Source organism: Phocoena sinus, chromosome 2 (genome assembly GCF_008692025.1).
Source record: "Phocoena sinus isolate mPhoSin1 chromosome 2, mPhoSin1.pri, whole genome shotgun sequence".
Lineage (NCBI taxonomy): Eukaryota > Metazoa > Chordata > Mammalia > Artiodactyla > Phocoenidae > Phocoena > Phocoena sinus.
The window spans coordinates 76616748-76640633 of record NC_045764.1 but is presented as its reverse complement, the minus strand read 5'-3'; the positions used below and the strand labels follow the sequence as shown (position 1 = coordinate 76640633).

General features: G+C 43.6%; 1 protein-coding gene across 2 annotated transcripts in view; it reads left to right on the top strand.

Moving 5' to 3' along the window:
* Positions 1-22999, top strand: part of AQP9 (aquaporin 9) — a 43102-nt gene extending 20103 nt beyond the window's left edge. The window contains exons 2-6 of one of the 2 annotated variants that reach the window (XM_032624458.1): positions 32-158; positions 5356-5493; positions 6815-6933; positions 16615-16832; positions 22009-22999. In XM_032624458.1, the coding sequence (XP_032480349.1) occupies positions 32-158; positions 5356-5493; positions 6815-6933; positions 16615-16832; positions 22009-22183 (777 nt within the window). In that variant the 3' untranslated portion in view covers positions 22184-22999. The remainder of the gene's footprint in view (positions 1-31; positions 159-5355; positions 5494-6814; positions 6934-16614; positions 16833-22008) is intronic. The other variant, XM_032624459.1, reaches the window with a different exon arrangement.
* The last annotated feature ends 887 nt before the right edge of the window (positions 23000-23886 follow it).

Genomic DNA, 23886 nt, shown 5'->3' with positions numbered 1-23886 from the left:
CACTTACTTGTTGAGTTCCCTTTCATTCCAGGTCCTTGGATGTGGCTGTGTTGCCCAAGCTGTCCTCAGTCGAGGACGTCATGGAGGAATCATCACTATCAATACTGGACTTTCATTGGCAATAGTAATGGCCATTTATGTTGCTGGAGGTGTCTCTGGTAAGTAATAGAAATAATAATAATAACAGCTACTATTAACTCAACCATTCCAATGTACTAGCACAGTTCTGGGTACTCTACAGACCTTAATTTTTCTAGATCTCAACAGTCCTGCAAGAATATGTATTTGATTCTATTTTTATAGATGACAAAATTTAAATGGCCAGCAAATGCTAAGTGACTGGCACAAAGGCAACATTTAGCAAAAGACAGAGATGAGGGTTGGAACTCAGAACTGACTGATTCCTAAATCTGGCTACGGAATAGTATTCTTCATCTATCAATAGAGTCTTTTACTAGCTCTTCCCCACGCTTGGAAACCACTTCCCAGATATGCTGTGAATAGCCCAGTGAATATCACTCCAACAGAGGCAATTCCCTGGACCTTTATCCACAGCAATCAGGGACAGCCTAGGTCATTTGCAAAATAGCTAGTGTGTTCATGGAGCTGCAGGGCTAGTCAGAAGGTCTTGGCCCAATTCTGTTCTGAGTGGTAGGTTAATTAGAAGCCATTCCCAAGGTTCTGAGGAGCAAAATGAAATAATATTTAATACAGCCTGGGACCTTAGGAAGGAACTGTGGAAATGATCCACTTCCCAAAGGCTTGCAGAATCCTCAGCAGCCTTGTTTGGGGGCTCAGAGAACTAAGGCAAGACTGTTGGTGATAACGGAAGAAGGGACCCCCTGCATGCTGGGCACTGTACTGGGTGCTGTACATACTTTATATCCTCTCACTTCTATAGCAGCACTCTGAGGCCAGTATTATTGTCCATTCTACAGAGAAAACTGGAGCTCCAAGGGATTGAGTAAATTGCCAGAAGCCCCACAGCTGGCAAAGAGACAGATCAAAGATTTGACCCAGGTCTATACGACAGCAAAGCACAGGTCCCCATTATTATACAACATTCCCAGCTGTCTACTATGGGAAGGACAGCACAGGCAGGGCCTATGGGCAGTACGGTCCAGCTGGATCCCAGCACCGTACTACCTACCTAAGACACAAGAATAACCAGGGGAACACCCTGAATGTGCCAAGGCTTAATTACAGTTGCAGGCCTTGACACCAGACACACAACACACTCCTGGCTTCAAATAAGCATGCAGGATGCTCCACTGCCTCCCCTCATGCTCCCATCTACATTCACACAGGCGTTGTTTCCACAAACCATGCAATATAAATGTAGGCATGTTTTCAGCAATTTTTTTAAAGTAGAGATGTGGTTTTGCAGTATTTCACCTGCATAACACCCTGAATTAAACTTCATCAAATATTTACTTAGGATAAATTGGTCCCAGACCCTACCAATGTAGCTAACACCCTTTACCACCAGCACTGTCAATGTCTGTTTGCATCCACTGATATATTTGGAGTCACGATAGGAGGAGAAGGGACAGGGACCAGCAGGAAGGGGAAGAGGGAGTAAAGTATGGTGTGGAGTCTTCCCATCTGGCCTTCAGACTGGGATTAAGCCCCTGCGCTCAGAGTAAGGGCCAGAACTGATGGGACTGTTTTCACTAGAGGCTGCTTCTGGGTGAGGCTTGGGAGCTGTCCACATTGTTTATGAGAGACTGTGAGATCTCAAAATGCAAGGAGAGGGCTTCCCTGGTGGCGCAGTGGTTGAGAGTCCGCCTGCCGATGCAGGGGACACGGGTTCGTGCCCCAATCCGGGAAGATCCCACATGCTGCGGAGCGGCTGGGCCCGTGAGCCATGGCCCCTGAGCCTGCGTGTCCGGAGCCTGTGCTCCGCAACGGGAGAGGCCACAGCAGTGAGAGGCTCGCGTACCGCAAAAATAAATAAATAAAATTTTTTTTTAAAAAATGCAAGGAGAGCACTTTCTGAGCCTGGCTGATATAAGGTAGCACTGCGTTGGAAAAGGAGCTTATCTCCCCATCTCTGTTTGGAAATGATATTCAAGCTCCCTGAGAACTGGGGGGGAACATGCACAGACAACACACTGGCCCACTGATGACATCAGTGCAGACTCAGTATTGGCTTCAGCAGCCCAGGAACAGGAGAGGAAGACTACATAGGGGAGGTGACTTTCTCACAGTGGCCGCAGCTAACATGCTGGTTTGTGGGCATATGTGAGGCCCTCTTTGGGAATTCCAAAAATAACCAATGTATATTACGCATAAACATAAATGGGATCCCACTTTGTGGTCCAGACTGGTAAGGTCAGCTGACATCTGGTTGTGGAACATAAAGCATTACTGCATGGCAGTTACCACACCCTGCTCCCTTGTGAACTTGCCAGTAGTCTGGCAATCCAATCTGGCCAATCAGAACTCATAATGCCCTAATTATGCACCATCCCCCACAAAGCGTTTACACTGCCAGCTTGTACCTAGACTATGGCGGTTGTTTTTGATGTAGTTTTTTTTATAAGCAATAAAAATTCACTGAAAAATCAAAATAGCTTTGCTTAATGACAAATAAAATGTTAAAATGATCTCCATCACAGAGTTGTCTGTGGGTGGGGGGCAGGAGACTCGTCTAGGACAGAACCTTGAAAGAGCTCACCTTGCTCACGTAAGACTTTCATCTCAGGCCTCGGGGAATCCAGCTATCCCCCTGGGCTCTTTATGTGAATAATCTGATCATCACAACCACCTTGGCAGGGCCAAGATGTGAGTGTGGCCTTCTCTGACTCTAGCACTCATGTTCTTTCCACTACACTGCTCTGCTTTGTCCTTCGGGTAAGCCAAGTGATCACGCATCTCTGCAAGGAGAAACTCTCCTCGTTGCTTTGCAAAGCACCCTCCCAGGCACACCCTCTCTGACTCCCAAACAACTTTCCCTCTGTAGATCTCTGTAGTCTGAGCTATCTGAATAAAGACCTCTGACTATTTCTTCAACTTTCATATCTTCTTTTTCTTCAATTTTTTAAATTGAAGTAGAGTTGATTTACAATGTTGTGCCGGTCTCTGCTGCACAGCAAAGCGACTCAGTTATACACATAGAGACATTCTTTTTTATATTCTTTTTCATTATGGTTTATCTCAGGAGATTGGATATAGTTCCCCATGCTATACATTAGGACTTGCTGTTCATCCATTCTGAATGTAATAGTTGGCATCTACCAGCCCCAAACTCCCAGTCCATCCCTCTCCCTCCCCACTTCCCCCTTGGCAACCACCAGTCTATTCTCTATGTCTATGAGTCTGTTTCTGCTTTATAGATAGGTTCATTTGTGCCATATTTTACATTCCACATACATCAACTTTCATATCTTGAAAACCTACTAAGTGCCTTGCAGCATGTCAAGGTCAAGGTGAACAATAGTTCCTGCCTCAGGGTGCTTTTGAGGGGCTAAAAGCATAAACCTACCTACAGCAAGTCTTATTTTGGAAGAGGAGCTTGCTAAACAGTAACTGTCCCATTGGTGGACTCATCTGAGGGGAGACATTTTTGATTGGAGGTGATTTCTTACATCCCCTTGTCCTTTCACAATGGGTTCCTCCAGGCTGGCTGGGTGGTGGCTACCCTCCAACCAGCTCTGGGAGAAGAGGAACAGGGCTGGCTCCAGGAACTTTCCACTGCCCTGGGTGCTCCCCTCTTCTAACCCCTGTTTCCAGCTTCCCTAGGAAGCTGTACTCCTGCCAGTCTCCAGAATTATGACTCTCTTAGATTTAAAAGTAAAACAAAACAGGTGATATGTGTGTAAGGCTTCAGGAAGTCACCTGTGCTTTGATATATTGGCATTTTCTTGTTCATATTAGCCCCAGAGTGGCAGAGGCAGGTGAAGAAAGGACCCTCACGGTGTAGTCAGCAGTCAGAACCCCTCCCCACTGCAAGCCCACTTTGGCTTAGAGACTCAGGAAAAGCATAGCTTTCTTCACGCACTGGGGAGAGGAGGGAAGGCTTCCCAAAACAAGCTCACCAATAGGTTCTGTGGGGGGTCAAATGGCAAAGTGTCGTCACCATCATCATCATCATCACTCCTTTGTTTACAACTATTTCCACAACCCAGAGGTCCACATTTCAGTGTAGTCACATTGACAGTTACTCTAATTCCCCCCTCCACACTAAATGTCATTGGCACTCTTCATATGAGTGTCCTTCATCCCTAGGAATCAAGCCCATATGCTCAAAGATGATCTTTGAAAATTTTTTCCCTGCTTTCTAAGGCAGAGAAACCTTTATAAACTTGGTGAAGAAGATCTAGAAAAGAACATAGGCCCAAGAGTTCAAATAAACCTGAATTTGAATCCTAGACCTACCACTTATTAGCCATGTGACCTTAAAATGTTACTTTACTTCTGTGCCTCAGTTTTCTCAGCAGTTAACTGGACTAGTACCCACCTCACCGGGTTCTTAGGAGGATCAAGTGCATGTAATACGCCTATGACAGCACCTGGCAAGTGTTCAATATGCATTGTTGTTACTGTTGTTACTAGCAAAGCCAGCTGGGGATATCAGTAACCTACCCCAGAACAAGCCCTCTACCTGACCTTGCAACTGGGTTAGAATCAAAGAGGCTGATTTCTCTAGTCAGACTTTAGGCTGGAGTGGAGGAAGAAGTGTTGCTCCATTTGTGTGTGTGAGATATACATCGTTTATGCAGAGAAACTACAGAAAATCCACTCAGATACTGTGACTACCTCAAAATAAACTGAGCCCCTTACCTCAATGAGAGGCACAGCCCACAAAGGAAGGGCCATTTCCCCTTAAAGAGATATCTCTTTTCAGTTTGTTTCTATATCCTCTGGACATGGACTTAGAAATGACTAGATATAGATTTAAATCTTACAAGTATAAGTATATTGACTTACAAATATACTGAAGTTAACTGTTTATATCAATCTCTTTGGGGTTATTGCTTTATAGTTAGGCAAAACCCAGTAGATAGATGATATAGATAGAGAGAGAGATGAGAGAGAGAGAGAGAGAAAATGAGCCACTTGAGTACAAGTTTCTTTACATATTTGACTTTCTTTTGAGAAAGCTAAACTTCCTAAACAGTGTCTAATGATGCCATGAGATTATTAGTCCTCTCTTCCTCTCCACTCAAACACACACACACACACACACACACACACACACACACACACACACACACACACCTCTGTCTCCTCACATACAGTTCCTCACCTAGAAGACTGAATTCTGCCTGCAGTCCCTAGATAAGGTTTCCTTCACAATAATTCTCCCTGGCCTGCCCTCTGACTTTCCTAATCACCTTATCTTCCTTGCAGGTGGCCACATCAACCCAGCTGTGACTTTTGCAATGTGTCTTTTTGGACGGACGAAGTGGTTCAAATTCCCCTTTTATGTGGGGGCCCAGCTCTTGGGAGCCTTTTTAGGGGCTGCAACCCTCTTTGGCATTTATTATGGTGAGTAGGACAGGTAAGAACAGGAAACGTTCTCCACTTGACACGCAGTTCTAAGAGTCCTAAGTTCTAAATAATGGGGCCAACATTATCATTAGGGCACGTTCAGGAAGTCTCTTAATGAAAATGGTCACAACTTAAATGGAGGACAGAACTTAAAGGAAGTATATTTTTAGACCCAACCAGCACTACACTGTGAACAATGCCAAAGTAAGCAATAGGCCACTGGCTTCTCCATGGCTTTCTCTGATTTGGCTGGGAAGGGAGCCGTTGACTTGTGGCAAGGAGAATGATGAGTAAGTACTTAAAGAAGGAATCTGGAACAAAGTCTTTGAAGGAAGAAGCATAGCAGAGAAATGGGCTGGGTGGGGAACCTCTTCTCCCTTCCATCCAGTAGCCAGGGCTTCCATTCTGCAACAGTCCTGGGGGAACCACAGTACTGACGATCAAAGACCCAGACTTTAGTTCCATGTGAACTATGTACGTAGCTGTGTGACTTCAGTAAGTCATCTGACTTTATTGGTCTCAGTTTCCTCCTCTGGAAAATAAAGGAATTGAACTAGTAGGTGACTTCTTAGGCCCTTCAAACTAAAAAATCTTGGGGTTCCATAAAATCAAGTGTTAAAGTAGTTCCTTCTCTCTAACCCAAGGTAAGTCGTAATACTTTATGACTCTCAAACTGAAGCCCTTAGGAACTAGAATTTATGAGCCAAGCCTGAGAGGTACATTGTGGAAAGGGACCTCTTCCCACAGAGTATCCTAAGAATTAGAGTGTAAGAAGACTAAAGAATTACTCAAGACCAGACCAGAAACCTAGAGCACCAGCTGCTGTGGCCAGAGAGGCCTGGGGGTGGTACTGGCTATGTCGGGGACTGCTGTGTTCCTTGTTCTAAGGGCATCTTCACTGTACCTTGATGCCCTCAAACTCTGGACTGCTATTAGGGGTTACTGAGAACCCTCTGGGAATCATGAGCTCTGCATAGAGCAAGTCCAAGCTTCACTTTCAATTTTAGTCAATCTTGAAAATTCCAAGAATTCCCCTCAAAGAAAAATGGTTCCCAAGAACCACTGGATAAAGATTTGGCTCAAACGTGGAGTGAACCATCAAGGGCAGCCGGGGCTTTCCCTCTCTGACCCGCTATCCTGGGAGTTCTCTGGGTATCTCTAAAGCTACCATACTGTGAAGTGAAAAGAGGCAAATGATATGGATCTTCGTAGCTGAACCTGAGGGTTCGCCTGTACTTGTTCAGCACAAGACCTGGCATAGGCCTACGTCCCTCCCTGCCCAGAGGACACTAACATGCCAGAGCTCTGTCTTCCATAGATGCATTTCTGTCTTTTGCTGGTGGAAAACTGCTCGTCGTGGGAGAAAACGCAACAGCACACATTTTCGCAACATACCCAGCTCCGTATCTGTCTCTGGTGAATGCATTTGCAGACCAAGTAAGTGTACATTCAACAAAGACCTAACTTTTGTGAAAAGACATAATCTAATAAGGGGGATGCAGAGGAACATTATAGGCCTATCAGAAAAGAAAGGCTATGTTTCCAAAGTCAGAGGTCCCTACGCATAACCCAAGCTTTGTCGACAAATTTCTGCCCTTGCCAAAGTTGATACCACTACGGGTTTCCTGCCTCCTCTTTAATACATACACTTCTTCCACATCAGTCAAGTTTCAGAGAAAAGTGCATGACTGGACATTTCAACCCCTGTAGGGGCAAATGGGGTTTGTTCCACCTAACTGTCTCTTTTGTGCACATGATCTAAACGTAGAGGCCTCAAGAAAAGACACTGTGATCTCAGTTCAAGGACTGTGAAGTGTAGTAGTTGAGCTTAGAGTATCCCAGGTCTTCTGTGTCTCCCCACGTGCATAGGTTTATCCAGACTCTCTAGGCAGCTAGAAGTGTCTCTGCCTTAATGACATTTAAACAAGCTGCATCCAAGCATCTGTCGTGTAGCCAATAGCACAACTATTCTGGTCTAAAATCACTTGTCTGGTTCTCATCCTGATTCTTCTGCTTATGAGCTGTGTGCCCTTGGGCAAGTTTCTTAACCTCCTTCTATCTACATTTCCTCATCTGTAAACTGTGAATAAATAGGATTTATCTCACCGATTGGTGTGAAGTTCTAATGAGAAAAAGCATATGAAGTACCTGGCACATAATAAGTGTCTGGTAAACAGAAGCTATGATTTAGCTGTTAAAGTAAAATAATAGTTTGGAAATTTTAGAAACTAGAGAGTGGGGAAAACACCCACTGTACCACACCACTTCAGAATACCTGCTCTCATTGTTTGTATAATCTCTTACAACTTGTTTTTATGTTGTTTTCAAGTATAAAATATAATGCACATATTTTTCTTAATATCATAAGCATTTAAAAATGTTACCAGATAGCTCTTATATTTGTTTTTTTGTTTTGTTTTGTTTTGCGGTACGCGGGCCTCTCACTGTTGTGGCCTCTCCCGCTGCGGAGCACAGGCTCCGGACGCACAGGCTCAGCGGCCATGGCTCACGGGCCCAGCCGCTGTGTGGCATGTGGGATCCTCCCGGACCGGGGCACGAACCCGTGTCCCCTGCATCGGCAGGCGGACTCTCAACCACTGCACCACCAGGGAAACCCTTCTATTTGTTTTTTGATGGCTATATAATAGACTATAGGATGGGCACTTCATAATATAGTTAGCCCTTTCCCTATTGATGTGGACTCCACTTTTTCAATACTATAAATGTTTGACTATTTATTTGCATATTTGCTTTATGATGTTTCCATATTTTATTTATTTATTTTTTTTAAACATCCTTATTGGGGTACAATTGCCCCACAATGGTGTGCCAGCCTCTGCTTCACAACAAAGTGAATCAGCTACACACATACACATGCTCCCACATGTCTTCCCTCCTGCGTCTCCCTCCCTCCCACTCTCCCCATCCCACCCTTCCAGGCTGTCACAAAGCACCGAGCTAATATCCCTGTGCCTTGCGGCTGCTTCCCCCCAGCTATCTACCTTACTACATTTGTTAGTGTGTATATGTCCATGACTCTCTCTCGCCCTGTCAAAACTCACCCCTCCCCCTCCCCATACCCTCAAGTCCGTTCTCCAGTAGGTCTGCGTCTTTATTCCTATCTTACCCCTAGGTTCTTCGTGACATTTTTTTCCCTTAAATTCCATATATATGTGTTAGCATATGGTATTTGTCTTTTTCTTTCTGACTTACTTCACTCTGTATGACAGACTCTAGGTCTATCCATCTCATTACAAATAGCTCAATTTCATTTCTTTTTAAGGCTGAGTAATATTCCATTGTGTATATGTGCCACATCTTCTTTATCCATTCATCCGATGATGGGCGCTTAGGTTGTTTCCATGTCCTGGCTATTGTAAATAGAGCTGCAATGAACATTTTGGTACATGACTCTTTTTGAATTTTGGTTTTCGCAGGGTATATGCCAAGTAGTGGGATTGCTGGGTCATATGGTAATTCTATTTGTAGTTTTTTAAGGAACCTCCATACTGTTCTCCACAGTGGCTGAACCAATTCACATTCCCATCAGCCGTGCAAGAGTGTCCCCTTTTCTCCACACCCTCTCCAGCATTTATTGTTTATAGATTTTTTGATGATGGCCATTCTGACTGGTGTGAGATGATATCTCATTGTAGTTTTGATTTGCATTTCTCTAATGATTAATGATGTTGAGCATTCTTTCATGTGTTTGTTGGCATTCTGTATATCTTCTTTGGAGAAATGTCTATTTAGGTCTTCTGCCCATTTTTGGATGGGGTTGTTTGTTTTTTTGTTATTGAGCTGCATGAGCTGCTTGTAAATTTTGGAGATTAATCCTTTGTCAGTTGCTTCATTTGCAAATGTTTTCTCCCATTCTGAGGGTTGTCTTTTGGTCTTGGTTATGGTTTCCTTTGCTGTGCAAAAGCTTTGAAGTTTCATTAGGTCCCATTTGTTTATTTTTGTTTTTATTTCCATTACTCTAGGAGGTGGGTCAGAAAGGATCTTGCTGTGATTTATGTCATAGAGTGTTCTTCCTATGTTTTCTTCTAAGAGTTTGATAGTTTCTGGCCTTACATTTAGGTCTTTAATCCATTTTGAGCTTATTTTTGTGTATGGTGTTAGGGAGTGATCTAATCTCATACTTTTACATGTACCTGTCCAGTTTTCCCAGCACCATTTATTGAAGAGGCTGTCCTTTCTCCACTGTACATTCCTGCCTCCTTTATCAAAGATAAGGTGTCCATATGTGCGTGGGTTTATCTCTGGGCTTTCTATCCTGTTCCACTGATCTATCTTTCTGTTTTTGTGCCAGTACCATACTGTCTTGATTACTGTTGCTTTGTAATATAGTCTGAAGTCAGGGAGCCTTATTCCTCCAGCTCCTTTTTTCGTTCTCAAGATTGCTTTGGCTATTCGGGGTCTTTTGTGTTTCCATACAAATTGCGAAATTTTTTGTTCTAGTTCTGTGAAAAATGCCAGTGGTAGTTTGATAGGGATTGCATTGAATCTGTAGATTGCTTTGGGTAGTAGAGTCATTTTCACAATGTTGATTCTTCCCATCCAAGAACATGGTATATCTCTCCATCTATTTGTATCATCTTTAATTTCTTTCATCAGTGTCTTATAATTTTCTGCATACAGGTCTTTCGTATCCTTAGGTAGGTTTATTCCTAGATATTTTATTCTTTTTGTTGCAATGGTAAATGGGAGTGTTTTCTTGATTTCACTTTCAGATTTTTCATCATTAGTATATAGGAATGCCAGAGATTTCTGTGCATTAATTTTGTATCCTGCTACTTTACCAAATTCATTGATTAGCTCTAGTAGTTTTCTGGTAGCATCTTTAGGATTCTCTATGTATAGTATCATGTCATCTGCAAACAGTGACAGCTTTACTTCTTCTTTTCCGATTTGGATTCCTTTTATTTCCTTTTCTTCTCTGATTGCTGTGGCTAAAACTTCCAAAACTATGTTGAATAAGAGTGGTGAGAGTGGGCAACCTTGTCTTGTTCCTGATCTTAGTGGAAATGCTTTCAGTTTTTCACCATTGAGGATGATGTTTGCTGTGGGCTTGTCATATATGGCCTTTATTATGTTGAGGAAAGTTCCCTCTATGCCTACTTTCTGGAGGGTTTTTATCATAAATGGGTGTTGAATTTTGTCGAAAGCTTTCTCTGCATCTATTGAGATGATCATATGGTTTTTCTCCTTCAATTTGTTCATATGGTTTATCACATTGATAGATTTGCGTATATTGAAGAATCCTTGCATTCCTGGAATAAACCCCACTTGATCATGGTGTATGATCCTTTTAATGTGCTGTTGGATTCTGTTTGCTAGTATTTTGTTGAGGATTTTTGCATCTATGTTCATCAGTGATATTGGCCTGTAGTTTTCTTTCTTTGTGACATCCTTGTCTGGTTTTGGTATCAAGGTGATGGTGGCTTCATAGAAGGAATTTGGGAGTGTTCCTCCCTCTGCTATATTTTGGAAGAGTTTGAGAAGGATAGGTGTTAGCTCTTCTCTAAACGTTTGATAGAATTCACCTGTGAAGCCATCTGGTCCTGGGCTTTTGTTTGTTGGAAGGTTTTTAATCACAGTTTCAATTTCAGTGCTTGTGATTGGTCTGTTCATATTTTCTATTTCTTCCTGATTCAGTCTTGGCAGGTTGTGCATTTCTAAGAATTTGTCCATTTCTTCCAGATTGTCCATTTTATTGGCATAGAGTTGCTTGTAGTAATCTCTCATGATTTTTTTTATTTCTGCAGTGTCAGTTGTTACTTCTCCTTTTTCATTTCTAATTCTATTGATTTGAGTCTTCTCCCTTTTTTTCTTGATGAGTCTGGCTAGTGGTTTATCTATTTTGTTTATCTTCTCAAAGAACCAGCTTTTAGTTTTATTGATCTTTGCTATTGTTTCCTTCATTTCTTTTTCATTTATTTCTGATCTGATTTTTATGATTTCTTTCCTTCTGCTAGCTTTGGGGTTTTTTTGTTCTTCTTTCTCTAATTGCTTGAGGTGCAAGGTTAGGTTGTTTATTCGAGATGTTTCCTGCTTCTTAAGGTGGGCTTGTATTGCTATAAACTTCCCCCTTAGAACTGCTTTTGCTGCATCCCATAGGTTTTGGGTCGTTGTGTCTCCATTGTCATTTGTTTCTAGGTATTTTTTTATTTCCTCTTTGATTTCTTCAGTGATCACTTCATTATTAAGTAGTGTATTGTTTAGCCTCCATGTGTTTGTATTTTTTAAAGATCTTTTCCTGTAATTGATATCTAGTCTCATGGCGTTGTGGTCGGAAAAGATACTTGATACAATTTCAGTTTTCTTAAATTTACCAAGGCTTGATTTGTGACCCAAGATATGATCTATCCTGGAGAATGTTCCATGAGCACTTGAGAAAAATGTGTATTCTGTTGTTTTTGGATGGAGTGTCCTATAAATATCAATTAAGTCCATCTTGTTTAATGTATCATTTAAAGCTTGTGTTTCCTTATTTATTTTCATTTTGGATGATCTGGCCATGGGTGAAAGTGGGGTGTTAAAGTCCCCTACTATGAATGTGTTACTGTTGATCTCCCCTTTTATGGTTGTTAGTATTTGCCTTATGTATTGAGGTGCTCCTATGTTGGGTGCATAAATATTTACAATTGTTATATCTTCTTCTTGGATCGATCCCTTGATCATTATGTAGTGTCCTTCTTTGTCCCTTTTAATAGTCCTTATTTTAAAGTCTATTTTGTCTGATATGAGAATTGCTACTCCAGCTTTCTTTTGGTTTCCATTTGCATGGAATATCTTTTTCCATCCCCTTACTTTCAGTCTGTATGTGTCTCTAGGTCTGAAGTGGGTCTCTTGTAGACAGCATATATAAGGGTCTTGTTTTTGTATCCATTCAGCCAATCTGTGTCTTTTGGTGGGAGCATTTAGTCCATTTACATTTAAGGTAATTATCGATATGTATGTTCCTATTTCCATTTTATATATTGTTTTGGGTTCGCTACTATAGGTCATTTCCTTCTCTTGTGTTTCGTGTCTAGAGAAGTTCCTTTAGCATTTGTTGTAAAGCTGGTTTGGTGGTGCTGAACTCTCTCAGCTTTTGCTTGTCTGTAAAGGTTTTAATTTCTCCATCAAATGTGAATGAGATCCTTGCTGGGTAGAGTAGTCTTGGTTGCAGGCTATTCTCCTTCATCACTTTCAGTATGTCCTGCCACTCCCTTCTGGCTTGTAGGGTTTCTGCTGAGAGATCAGCTGTTAACCTTATGGGGATTCCCTTGTGTGTTATTTGTTGTTTTTCCCTTGCTGCTTTTAATATGCTTTCTTTGTATTTAATTTTTGACAGTTTGATTAATATGTGTCTTGGCGTATTTCTCCTTGTATTTATCCTGTATGGGACCCTCTGTGCTTCCTGGACTTGATTAACTATTTCCTTTCCCATATTAGGGAAGTTTTCAACTATAATCTCTTCAAATATTTTCTCAGTCACTTTCTTTCTTTCTTCTTCTTCTGGAACCCCTATAATTCGAATGTTGGTGCGTTTCATGTTGTCCCAGAGGTCTCTGAGACTGTCCTCAGTTCTTTTCATTCTTTTTTCTTTATTCTGCTCTGCAGTAGTTATTTCCACTACTTTATCTTCCAGGTCACTTATCCGTTCTTCTGCCTCAGTTATTCTGCTATTGATCCTATCTAGAGTGATTTTAATTTCATTTATTGCATTGTTCATCATTGCTTGTTTCATCTTTAGTTCTTGTAGGTCCTTGTTAACTGTTTCTTGCATTTTGTCCATTCTACTTCCAAGATTTCGGATCATCCTTACTATCATTATTCTGAATTCTTTTTCAGGTAGATTGCCTATTTCCTCTTCATTTGTTAGGTCTGGTGGGTTTTTATCTTGCTCCTTCATCTGCTGTGTGTTTTTCTGTCTTCTCATTTTGCTTATCTTACTGTGTTTGGGGTCTCCTTTTTGCAGGCTGCACTTTCGTAGTTCCCGTTGTTTTTGATGTCTGTCTCCAGTGGCTAAGGTTGTTTCAGTGGGTTGTGTAGGCTTCCTGGTGGAGGGGACTAGTGCCTGTGTTGTGCTGGATGAGGCTGGATCTTGTCTCTCTAGTGGGCAGGTTCACGTCTGGTGGTGTGTTTTGGGGTGTCTGTGGCCTTATTATGATTTTAGGCAGCCTCTCTGCTAATGGGTGGGGTTGTGTTCCTGTTTTGCTAGTTGTTTGGCATAGGTTGTCCAGCACTGTGGCTTGCTGGTCGTTGAGTGAAGCTGGGTGCTGGTGTTAAGATGGAGGTCTCTGGGATATTTCCACCGTTTAATATTATGTGGAGCTGGGAGGTCTCTTGTTGACCAGTGTCCTGAAGTTGGCTCTCCTACCTCAGAGGCAGAGCCCTGACTCCTGGCTGGAGCACCAAGAGCCTTTCATCCACACAGCTCAGAATAAAAGGGAGAAAAAGTAGGGAGAATTAGTAGAAGTATGAGTAAAGATAGAAGAAAAGGAGGAAAGGAAGGAAGGAAGAAAGAAGCAAAGAAGGAAAGAAAGGAGGGAGGGAGGGAGGGAGGGAGGAAGGAAGGAAGGAGGGAAAGAAGGAAAAAAGACAGAAAGAAAGATGATACAGTAAAAATAAAATAAAGTATAATATAGTTATTGAATTAAAAAATATTTAGAAAAAAAAAAAAAAGAAAAGGGACGGATAGAACCTTAGGACAAATGTTGGAAGCAAAGCTATACAGAAAAAATCTTACACAGAAGCATACACATACACCTTCACAAAAAGAGGTAAAGGGGGAAAAATCATAAATCCTGCTCCCTGAGACCACCTCCTCAATTTGGGGTGATTCGTTGTCTAAAGGAGGGAAGGAAGGAAGGAAAGAAAGAAAGAACGAAGGTAAAGTATAATAAAGTTATTACAATTAAACTTAATTATTAAGAAAAAGAATTTTTTAAAAAAAAGTCATGGACGGATAGAGCCCTAGGACAAATGGTGGAAGCAAGAGTATACAGACAGGTTCTCACACAGAAGCATACACGTACACATTCACAAAAAGAGGAAAAGGGAAAAAAATCATAGATCTCGCTCCTAAATTCCACCTCTTCAATTTGGGATCATTCCTTGTCTATTCAGGTATTCCACAGATGCAGGGTATATCAAGTTGATTGTGGAGCTTTAATCCGCTGCTTCTGTGGCTGCTGGGAGAGATTTCCCTTTCTCTTCTTTGTTCTCACAGCTCACAGGAGCTCAGCTTTGGATTTGGCCCTGCCTCTGCGTGTAGGTCGCTGGAGGGCGTCTGTTTTTTCGCTCAGACAGGACGGGGTTAAAGGAGCCGCTGATTCGGGGCCTCCGGCTCACTCAGGCCGGGGGTTGGGGGATGGGGGTAGGAGGGGCACTACGTGCGGGGCGGGCCTGCGGCTGCAGAGGCAGCGTGACGTTGCGGCAGAGGCCGGCGTGATGTTGCACCAGCCTGAGACCCGCCGTGCGTACTCCCGGGGAAGTTGTCCCTGGATCCCGGGAACCTGGCAGTGGCGGGCTGCACAGGCTCCGCGGAAGAGGGGTGTGGAGAGTGACCTGTGCTCGCACACAGGCCCCTTGGTGGCGGCAGCAGCAGCCTTAGCGTCTCCCGCCCGTCTCTGGGGTCCGCGGTTTTAGCCGCGGCTCGCGCCCGTCTCTGGGGTTTGCGCTTTCAGCCGCGGCTCGCGCCCGTCTCGGGGGGGCTCGCGCCCTCAGCCGCGGCTCGCGCCCGTCTCTGGGGTTCGCGCTTTTAGCCGCGGCTCGCGCCCGTCTCTGGAGTTCCTTTAAGCAGCGCTCTTAAACCCCTCACCTCGCGCACCAGGAAACAAAGAGGGAAGAAAAAGTCTCTTGCCTCTTCGGCCGGTGCAGGCTTTTCCCCGAACTCCCTCCCGGCTAGTCGTGGTGCACTAACCCCTTCAGGCTATGTTCAAGCCGCCAACCCCAGTCCTCTCCCTGAGCTCCGTCCAAAACCAAAACCCGAGCCTCAGCTCGCAGCCCCGCCCGCCCCGGCGGGTGAGCAGACAAGCCACTCGGGCTGGTGAGTGCCGGTCAGCACCGATCGTCTGTGCAGGAATCTCCCCGCTTTGCCCTCCGCACCCTTCGCTGTGCACTACTCCGCGGTCCCGATACTCCCCCCTCTGCCTCCCGCAGTCTCCGCCCGCGGAGGGGCTTCCTAGTGTGTGGAAACTTTTCCTCCTTCACAGCTCCCTCCCACTGGTGCAGGTGCCGTCCTTATTCTTTTGTCTCTGTTTTTTCTTTTGCCCTACCCAGTTACGTGGGGAGTTTCTTGCCTTTTGGGAGGTCTGAGGTCTTCTGCCAGCCTTCAGTAGGAGTTCTGTAGGAGTTGTTCCACGTGTGGATGTATTTCTGGTGTATCCGTGGGGAGGAAGGCGATCTCCGCGTCTTACTCTTCCGCCATCTTCAAGGTCCCCCCCGTTTCCATATTTTAGATTATTTCCATGATGTGGTTCTCAAAATATCCAACTGGGTCAAATTCAGTACATAATCTTACGGATTATTTTTAATGCATGTTGCTAAATTACTGATAAATTGCCTTTCAAAAGTGTAGTATGTGCTTAGTTTAATTAGGAAAGCCTGAGAGAAGTGGTATCCGTTCCCTAACACTTGGTATTGTTCGTACTTTTTTTTCATTGTGAGTCAGTTTTTCCCTCTTATTTGTTTCTTTAATCTATTTTTCTTTTATGAATTTTCTTTTCATTTCCTTTGCCCATTCATCTACTGATGTCTCACATTGTTTTTCTCACCAATTTGAATGAGCCCCTTTGTTCATTTTTCCAGCCTGTAGCTTGTTCTCCACTTAGCTGGTAGTAGCTCAGCAGGATAGTGTAGTAAAGATAACAGTCTCTAAAGCTGCTCTCTCTGGATCCACACCTGCCTGTCACTGACTGTGTCACCTTGGGCAGGTAACTAATCTGTAAAGGAGAATGATATCAGCACCCATGTCTAAGATTGCTGCGATAAGGGTCTGGCACAGAGTGCTCACCCAGCATATGTTACTTATTACTAGGTTTGTTTTTAATGAGAGTGGGTGAATTTTGAGGTGGGCAAGGGGGAAGAATATAAACTAAATCCCTTGTATATTTTCTCCCTCCCCAGGTAGTGGCCACCATGTTTCTCCTCATTGTCATCTTTGCCATTTTTGACTCAAGAAACTTGGGAGTCCCCAAAGCCCTACAGCCCATTGTCATTGGCTTCCTGATTGTTGTCATTTCTTCCTCTCTGGGAATGAACAGTGGCTGTGCCATGAACCCAGCTCGAGACCTGAGTCCCAGACTTTTCACTGCCTTGGCAGGTTGGGGGTTTGAGGTCTTCACGTAAGTAACAACGGTCAGGGAGGAGGAGGAAGATTCACACTGTGCCTCAATGGGGAGGGCTGTGCTTTGACCTGGAGATCCAAGAGAGTGCAGATGGGAGGGTGAGGTTAAGTGCATCCTCATCATAAGTGTGGAACGTATCACTGGTGATTTATGATACGGGGTGTGTGTGTGTGTGTGTGTGTGTGTGTGTGTGTGTGTGTAAGAAAGAGAGAGAGAGAGAGAGAAGGGGGAGGGAGATAAAGAGATAGACACAGAGACATAATAAGAGACAGAGAGGGACAAAGAGACAGAGAAAGATAGGCTCTAGATAGATTCAAAGAGATAGGTTTGTCCTATATAATAATAATTTCTCAACTGGTATATGGCTTTATGTGACTATTTTGTATGTAGAACTTGTCTACGTATTCACTTTGTGACAAAGGGGTAGAATTTCTATCTTCTGATACTACTATAGGGCTCTTTCTAGGAGACCATGCTAGCTTCGCTTCATTCATTCATTCAACAGATCTACCTTAATCACCACCTATGCTGTGGTCACTGTGCTAGGCAAGGAAATTTCAAAATCAGATAAGACACTGGCCTTGAGGAATGTAACAAGTGCTCTGGTAACCCCTGAAACAAAGTGCTAAGGGAACACAGGTGAGGGAGTGACTACCTCTACCCGGGGAAGCTGGGGGAGGCACCACAGAAGAAGTGAGTGCTGAGCTTATTCTTTTTTTCTTTTTTTTTGGCCATGCCATGTGGCTTGCGGGGTCTTAGTTCCCCAATCAGAGATCGAACCCTTGCTCTCGGCAGTGAGAGCGCGGAGTCCTAATCACTGGTCCTTGAATTCTTGAAGCATAAGAAATTCCTAGTGGAACAGGCATCAAAGAGAGCCTGTGCACAGGAAGTGGCAGGACCCCGTGCCTTACACCTCAGAATGTGCTGCAGAAACATGCCAACTGCTGGTACCAAGCTCCCAGGACAAACGCTGCCCATTAATTCCTTCCCACCGCCCCCCCCAAAGTCATGGTGGCCAGTCCCCAACCACTCATCACATCTCTCTCTGGGAAAGGCACCCACCTTTGTTCCCCAGGAAACAGGGCTCTAACATGGAGAAAGAGAAGCAGGGAAAACATGTGTGAGCAAATTTTAATGTCTGCTGTGGGAACAAAACACTTGAGTGTCCCTAATGCTGACCTATATGTAGCTGTACACAAGTGATGAATTCATTTAAGAGTTTGGGTTGCCTTCACCATCGTGAAACACAAGCTACTGAAATCACTGACACTATTCTGATAACCACCACAGACAGCATTAGAGCTGCTATCGCGTAAGCACCATGAGGACAGAGACCTTGACCATGTTTTCACTGCTGTGTCCGCTGTGACTAGGATGTGGTCTGGCACATAGAAAGCCTCAATAAAAGCTATTGAATAAAAGTATGGATAAATGCTATGTGACACACATGTCCTAGGAGATGAGGGATAAAAAAGAATCAAGAAACATGCCCTATCTTTAAGAAACGAACAATGCAGTGAATTTATAGAGCAGGGGTTCTCAGCCAGAGGTGATATTGCCCTCAGGGACATTTGGCAATGCCTGGAGACACTTTGGGTTGTCACAACTGGGGAGGGTGGGGGCAGATGTTGTCACCAGCATCTAGTGGGTAGAGGCCAGTAGAGGGATACTGCTAAGCATCTTACAGTATCCAGGACAGATTGCCACAACTAAGAATTATTCAGCCAAATACGTTAAGAGTGCCACAGTTGAGGAGCTCTCTTCCAGAATGATCATACTAGAACGTGAAAAGGTTGAACAAAATGCCAACTAGGAAGATCATTTGTATTCTTCCAATGTACTGTCAAAAGCATACGTTAAAGAGCTCCTTATTTCCAAAGCCCAGAATTGGCCCATGAGTTTCCTTTAATCCCAATTTCCTGAGGTTCACTCCAGGAGACCACTGCCCCTACCATCAAGACACCTCTGTGAGCTTCACACAGACCCTGAGAACAAAGGTGCCCCACAGTGATGTGACCTCTATTTGAGCCCTGCTTGGTGATTCACCCAAAGTTCTAAGAGTGATGGTGGTTCTAAAGAGGTAGAGATCTTGCCTCTTTTCTTTGCTTTGTTGAGTATACGGCAGGAGACCATGTCTGTGGGAGAATGCTGAAATCACCTAATGCCAAACTCTGAGCACCATGTCCCTTGTTAGCATCAGGGTCTTTTCCCCTCATTCATGCATTCATTCATCCATGCAGCTACCTGATTTCTTATTCAAGGCCCTGTGCTAAAGATGCCCCTCACCGTTGTTGCCCTTCACTGCTTTATTTACATTCTATTTCAGAGTAGTGAGCATAGGCTCTTACACAGGTTGGAGCTGTCAAGTGCCATTAAAGAGATTTGACTAATTAACTCCAAGAGTTGAAAGAAGGTTTGTAGCTCCAAATTTCAGAATTATGGGGGTGGAAGTAGGGGCATTTTGTAGGATTTGGACATGCTTAAACAGCGGACAGAGAGGATATTTCAGGCAGAGAGGATTCTGTATCCCAAGACAGAATGTTAAAATAACACATGATCTAGTTTAGTTGGAAGGGTGCATGAAGAAGCTTGGAAGGGCAATTGTTTCAGACCATTAGAGGACCTAGATTCCCAGAATGAGACTTTGGGGTTTTTGCTCCTCCCTCTTCTGTTGGTTATAGGAAGCAACAAAAGATTTAGGGCAGAAGTTTGACATGTTTAGAACTTCAATTTAGCAAAACTGATCCGACATTATTATATAGAACAGATTAAAAATGAGCAGAGGGGGCAGAAACCAGTTAGGAAATAGCTAGACTGACTGATAATCCTCAACCAAAAAGTCCCCAAGGAAACCGTTGAGGGATAACAGGACTCCAAAGTGTCCCTAAAGTGTCCCATCCTTTCAGGGTTCTACATCCAAGCTAAGCATCTCAGGGGACTTTCTAGTTTGGATCCACACCCAAGGTCTCAGATAAAACCGAGACTGCCTTGGATCCTCACTTGCCCCTGTATGGCACAGAGTGACGATGACAGAGGGAGTGGGGCTCCAGCAGGTCTGACAAGGGCAAGACAGACCCCGGCTGACTCTTGCTTTTCCCTTAAGTATTAGGATGTAAGCGAGTGCTCTTCACTAATTCACTTTAAAGTGTTGATAACTTAGTGGATGAAGGATCTCAGGGGTATTGTTAATTTTTAAAATAGTTTAACCAAAGGAATGAATCCCTCATGATGGTACCGTAAGCAATTAACACAGACATATTTCTGGCATCCCCCAAATCATAGTGTGCAAATAACCTTGTTTACCTGTGAGGCCAGGCAGGGAACCGTATCAGAGCTCCTCCATTTAAGCCTTGTGAACCTGGTGCAACACATCCAGCTCAAGAGGGTCCAGCCAGTGATAGGAGGACATGTGAGCTGGCAGATATCTTGGACCCTAACCTGTTAAATGACAGTAAGAGATGTGCCACAAACCAGTGATGGAAGAAAGGAAGTGATGGACCAAATAAGGTGGCTTAAACTTGCTTCATGTGCTTACCTGAAGAGAAGGCTCTGAGTTCTTTAAAGCTCAGGTGCCTCTCATAGAAAATTCCACCTGGATTTGGAGGCATGGGAAAGGGCGCTGTGAGAACGGAATGCAGTGACCTCGTTCCAGTGCAGTAAGAGTGACATCTGCTGGCCACTGTGCTTAATGACGGTGCTCTTCCCCGGAGCCTGCGTTTATGCTCTAAGACTTATTATCTTATTGTGAGCCTGCACTGATGATCTAAGATTCAGGATCTAAGAGAGTGCTTGGAAGATGCAGGTGGAAGGGACCACTGTTCAGATGGAAGAATGAAGCTCAGAGATGAGGAGACTTTTGCCCAAAGACCATCTGGACCCTCCTGAGATTAGAACTAAATCTCATGAATTCTAGGACAAGCCCCCTGTTTTGTGCTTATTTCCTTTATTACCCTTTCTAATAAAAAACTGATACAAACAAAAGGTCCCATGGAAATATGTATAGTTGTTAGGAATAAAACTAAAAATAGCAGCCATGAATCCTTCCCCCAAATAGAACACTGTGAAATTCCCATGCGTAGTTGTGTTCCTCTTGTTTCCTCTGCCTCCTCTGCATTACTCTGAATTTTTTTTTGTTCATAATTATCCTGCTTTTAAAAAGTTTTATCTTGGGCTTCCCTGGTGGCGCAGTGGTTCAGAGTCCGCCTGCTGATGCAGGGGCCACGGGTTCGTGCCCCGGTCCGGGAAGATCCCACATCCCGCAGAGCGGCTGGGCCCGTGAGCCATGGCCGCTGAGCCTGCGCGTCCAGAGCCTGTGCTCCGCAACGGGAGAGGCCACAACAGTGAGAGACCCGCGTACCGCAAAAAAAAAAAAAAAAAAAAAAAGTTTTATCTCAAACGTACATATCCTTAAACAACATATTGTATAGTTTTACTTGCTTCTGACCACTCATGGTCCTTTCTACGGAATTATTTAAGTGGATTTTCTATCTCCAAAAGAGATGGTGACAATTCGCAAAGGCACCTGCTTTCTCTCAGAACTATACCTCCAATACAATGTGCTGACATTGAGGATTTCTGGAGGGGAGAGGGAAACATGGCAGAAAGTCCTTATCAGAGAGTAAGTTTAAGTAAGCTGTGACCTCAAAATATAAGTACTGAATTCAATTATATTTAGTAGGTAATTCATATCTCTACCTTTGATTTTTTTTAATTCACTTATTGGCAAATGTTTCCTGACTGTTTATTTTGTAAGTGCCCTCATATACCAATCATGTCCAGGAATCTCTCCACATCTCCCAACCATTTGCAATCCCCAGGGCTCATTATTTCAGGATGAGGGGAAGGCAACTCCTGAATAATCAACCTGAACTTTCCCTAAATGCCCTCAATTGTAGCCATGGGTTCGGGGACTATACTTTCTGAAAGGAAAATAAATGGGACATTTCTCTCACAAGTACTAATAGGACAATGGAATAGATCATCTGAAATCAGGTATACTGCAAAATCTAGGATGATGGTTGCCAAGCTACAGTGAGTGCCCTTATACTTAACTCTTGCTGATTTAAAAGGGAGTCATGAGCATGAGAAATGACTAGCTGGTTAGTGAATAACTAGCAGTAATACCAGGAAGAAGGCCAAGTGGTGTATCACTAATTTCTTTGTTTGATTTCAGAGCTGGAAATAACTTCTGGTGGATTCCTGTAGTGGGCCCTTTTGTTGGTGCTATGGCTGGAGGCCTCATCTATGTTCTTGTCATTGAAATCCACCACCCGGATCCTAACCCAGACTGCGAGGAAGAACAGCCAGAGGACAAACCAGAGAAACATGAACTTAACGTGCTAATGTAACAGCATGCTCAGCTCCAGGTTTACAATTGGCTACCTACTGGGCTTTACACTTCACAAAGCACTTTCACACATATTATCTAATTTAATCCTTATAGTCACTGTCTGGGGTAAATATCATGCTGCTCATCTTTCAGATAAGAAAACAAAATCTCAGGGAAGTTGAGTTGCCTAAGGTCACATGGAAACTTGAACATCACTGATTGCATCCTATACCTTTCAGAAGATTAGTGACTGGATGAAAACCTTGGCCAGCCCCTCCTGACCGGCCAGAAGTGAGACTGGAAGCTGCCAGAACATGTACACCTTCTGGGCATCATTCTTTTGGATCCTAAGTTACGAAGACCGCCACTGTCTGGTTTTATTCCCACTGTTACTGAAGCACTAACAAAGGAAAGAGGTAGCCATTAGATCATACTTTTCATCTGCTGAAGAACATTATCAGAGGCCTCCCTTCCTAGGCCACGCTTAGTCTTGCTAAGTCTTGATCTTCCTTCCCTGCCAATTCTAACACTGTACATTCCAGGAATTTCCTCTTGGTCAGGCTCCTCCCTGTCACTTTGGTCAAAGAAGTCTGTGAGTTACAAGCACCAGAGAAACTGCTCTACATCAAGTGATGCACCTTCAGTCAAACTGTTATAAACCTCAGAATTCCCAGAGTTATCCAGTTTCTCAACTGCTTTGTGATGATAACAAAACAAAAAGCACATGTGAATGTCTCCAGGGGCCTATAATAGACTGTAATAGATTGATATATGGATTTTTTTATTTCTCTGAAACTACTTGTCATTTCCTATTTGAAATAAATTTGGGGTGAGGTTTTATTTTGGAGTTTTAATAAGTATTAAGATCGCTAAGTACACTTAGTTCAGAGGTTGTCTGTCCTGTCTACAAATTGAGATCTCTGGGGAGCTTTTTAAAAAATGCTAATGCTCAGTTGGTCATTGGTAAACATCTCAGGTGATTCTAATGTGCAGCCAGTGTTGAGAACACTGACTTGGTTAAAGTACATGGGTATCCTTGAGAACCATGTCTAGTGGTGACCAGGTAATTCCTGGTAGGATTCTCAGTTTTGGGATCCTCAGGGATTAGAGAGCAGTGGTTCTCAGTAGGGGACAGTTTGCTCCTTCACAGTCCTACCTACTACCTCTGCAAGGGGACGTTTGGCTATGTCTGGGGACATTTTTGGTTGTCACAACTGGGGTAGGAGCATTTCTAGCACCTAGTGGGTAGAAGTCAGAGATGCTGCTAACCATCCTACCATGCACAGGACAGCCCTCCCCTGCAGTAAAGAAGTATCCATCCCCAAATGTCTATAGTGCAGAGGTTAAGAGACCCTGGATTCAAGAAGAGAGGAGTAAGAGAAGACACTGAAATCCTGTGCCCTGATCCAAGTTCTTTCAAAAGCAGAGATGCCAGATGAGCCAGGGGCAGACCCGGGGGATGGATTATACTTCTTAGAGAAAGAAGTAATCCCAAATTCGAGTTTTCAGGTTGGATTGTGGAATCTGTGATCCACGCAGGTGCTCTTAAACACTACCTGGTGATTAATGACTAGAATTATGAAGAGGAAATGTACACTTATGGAAATCAACCCCAGGAAGGTTTTTCTAAATGGAAGAAAAAAGTCCTCTGGTTCAAGGTGCTTACACTCAAATCCTCCCCCTTCCCCAGTTTACAAGTGGGTTTGCCTGGGTCAGGTTCTT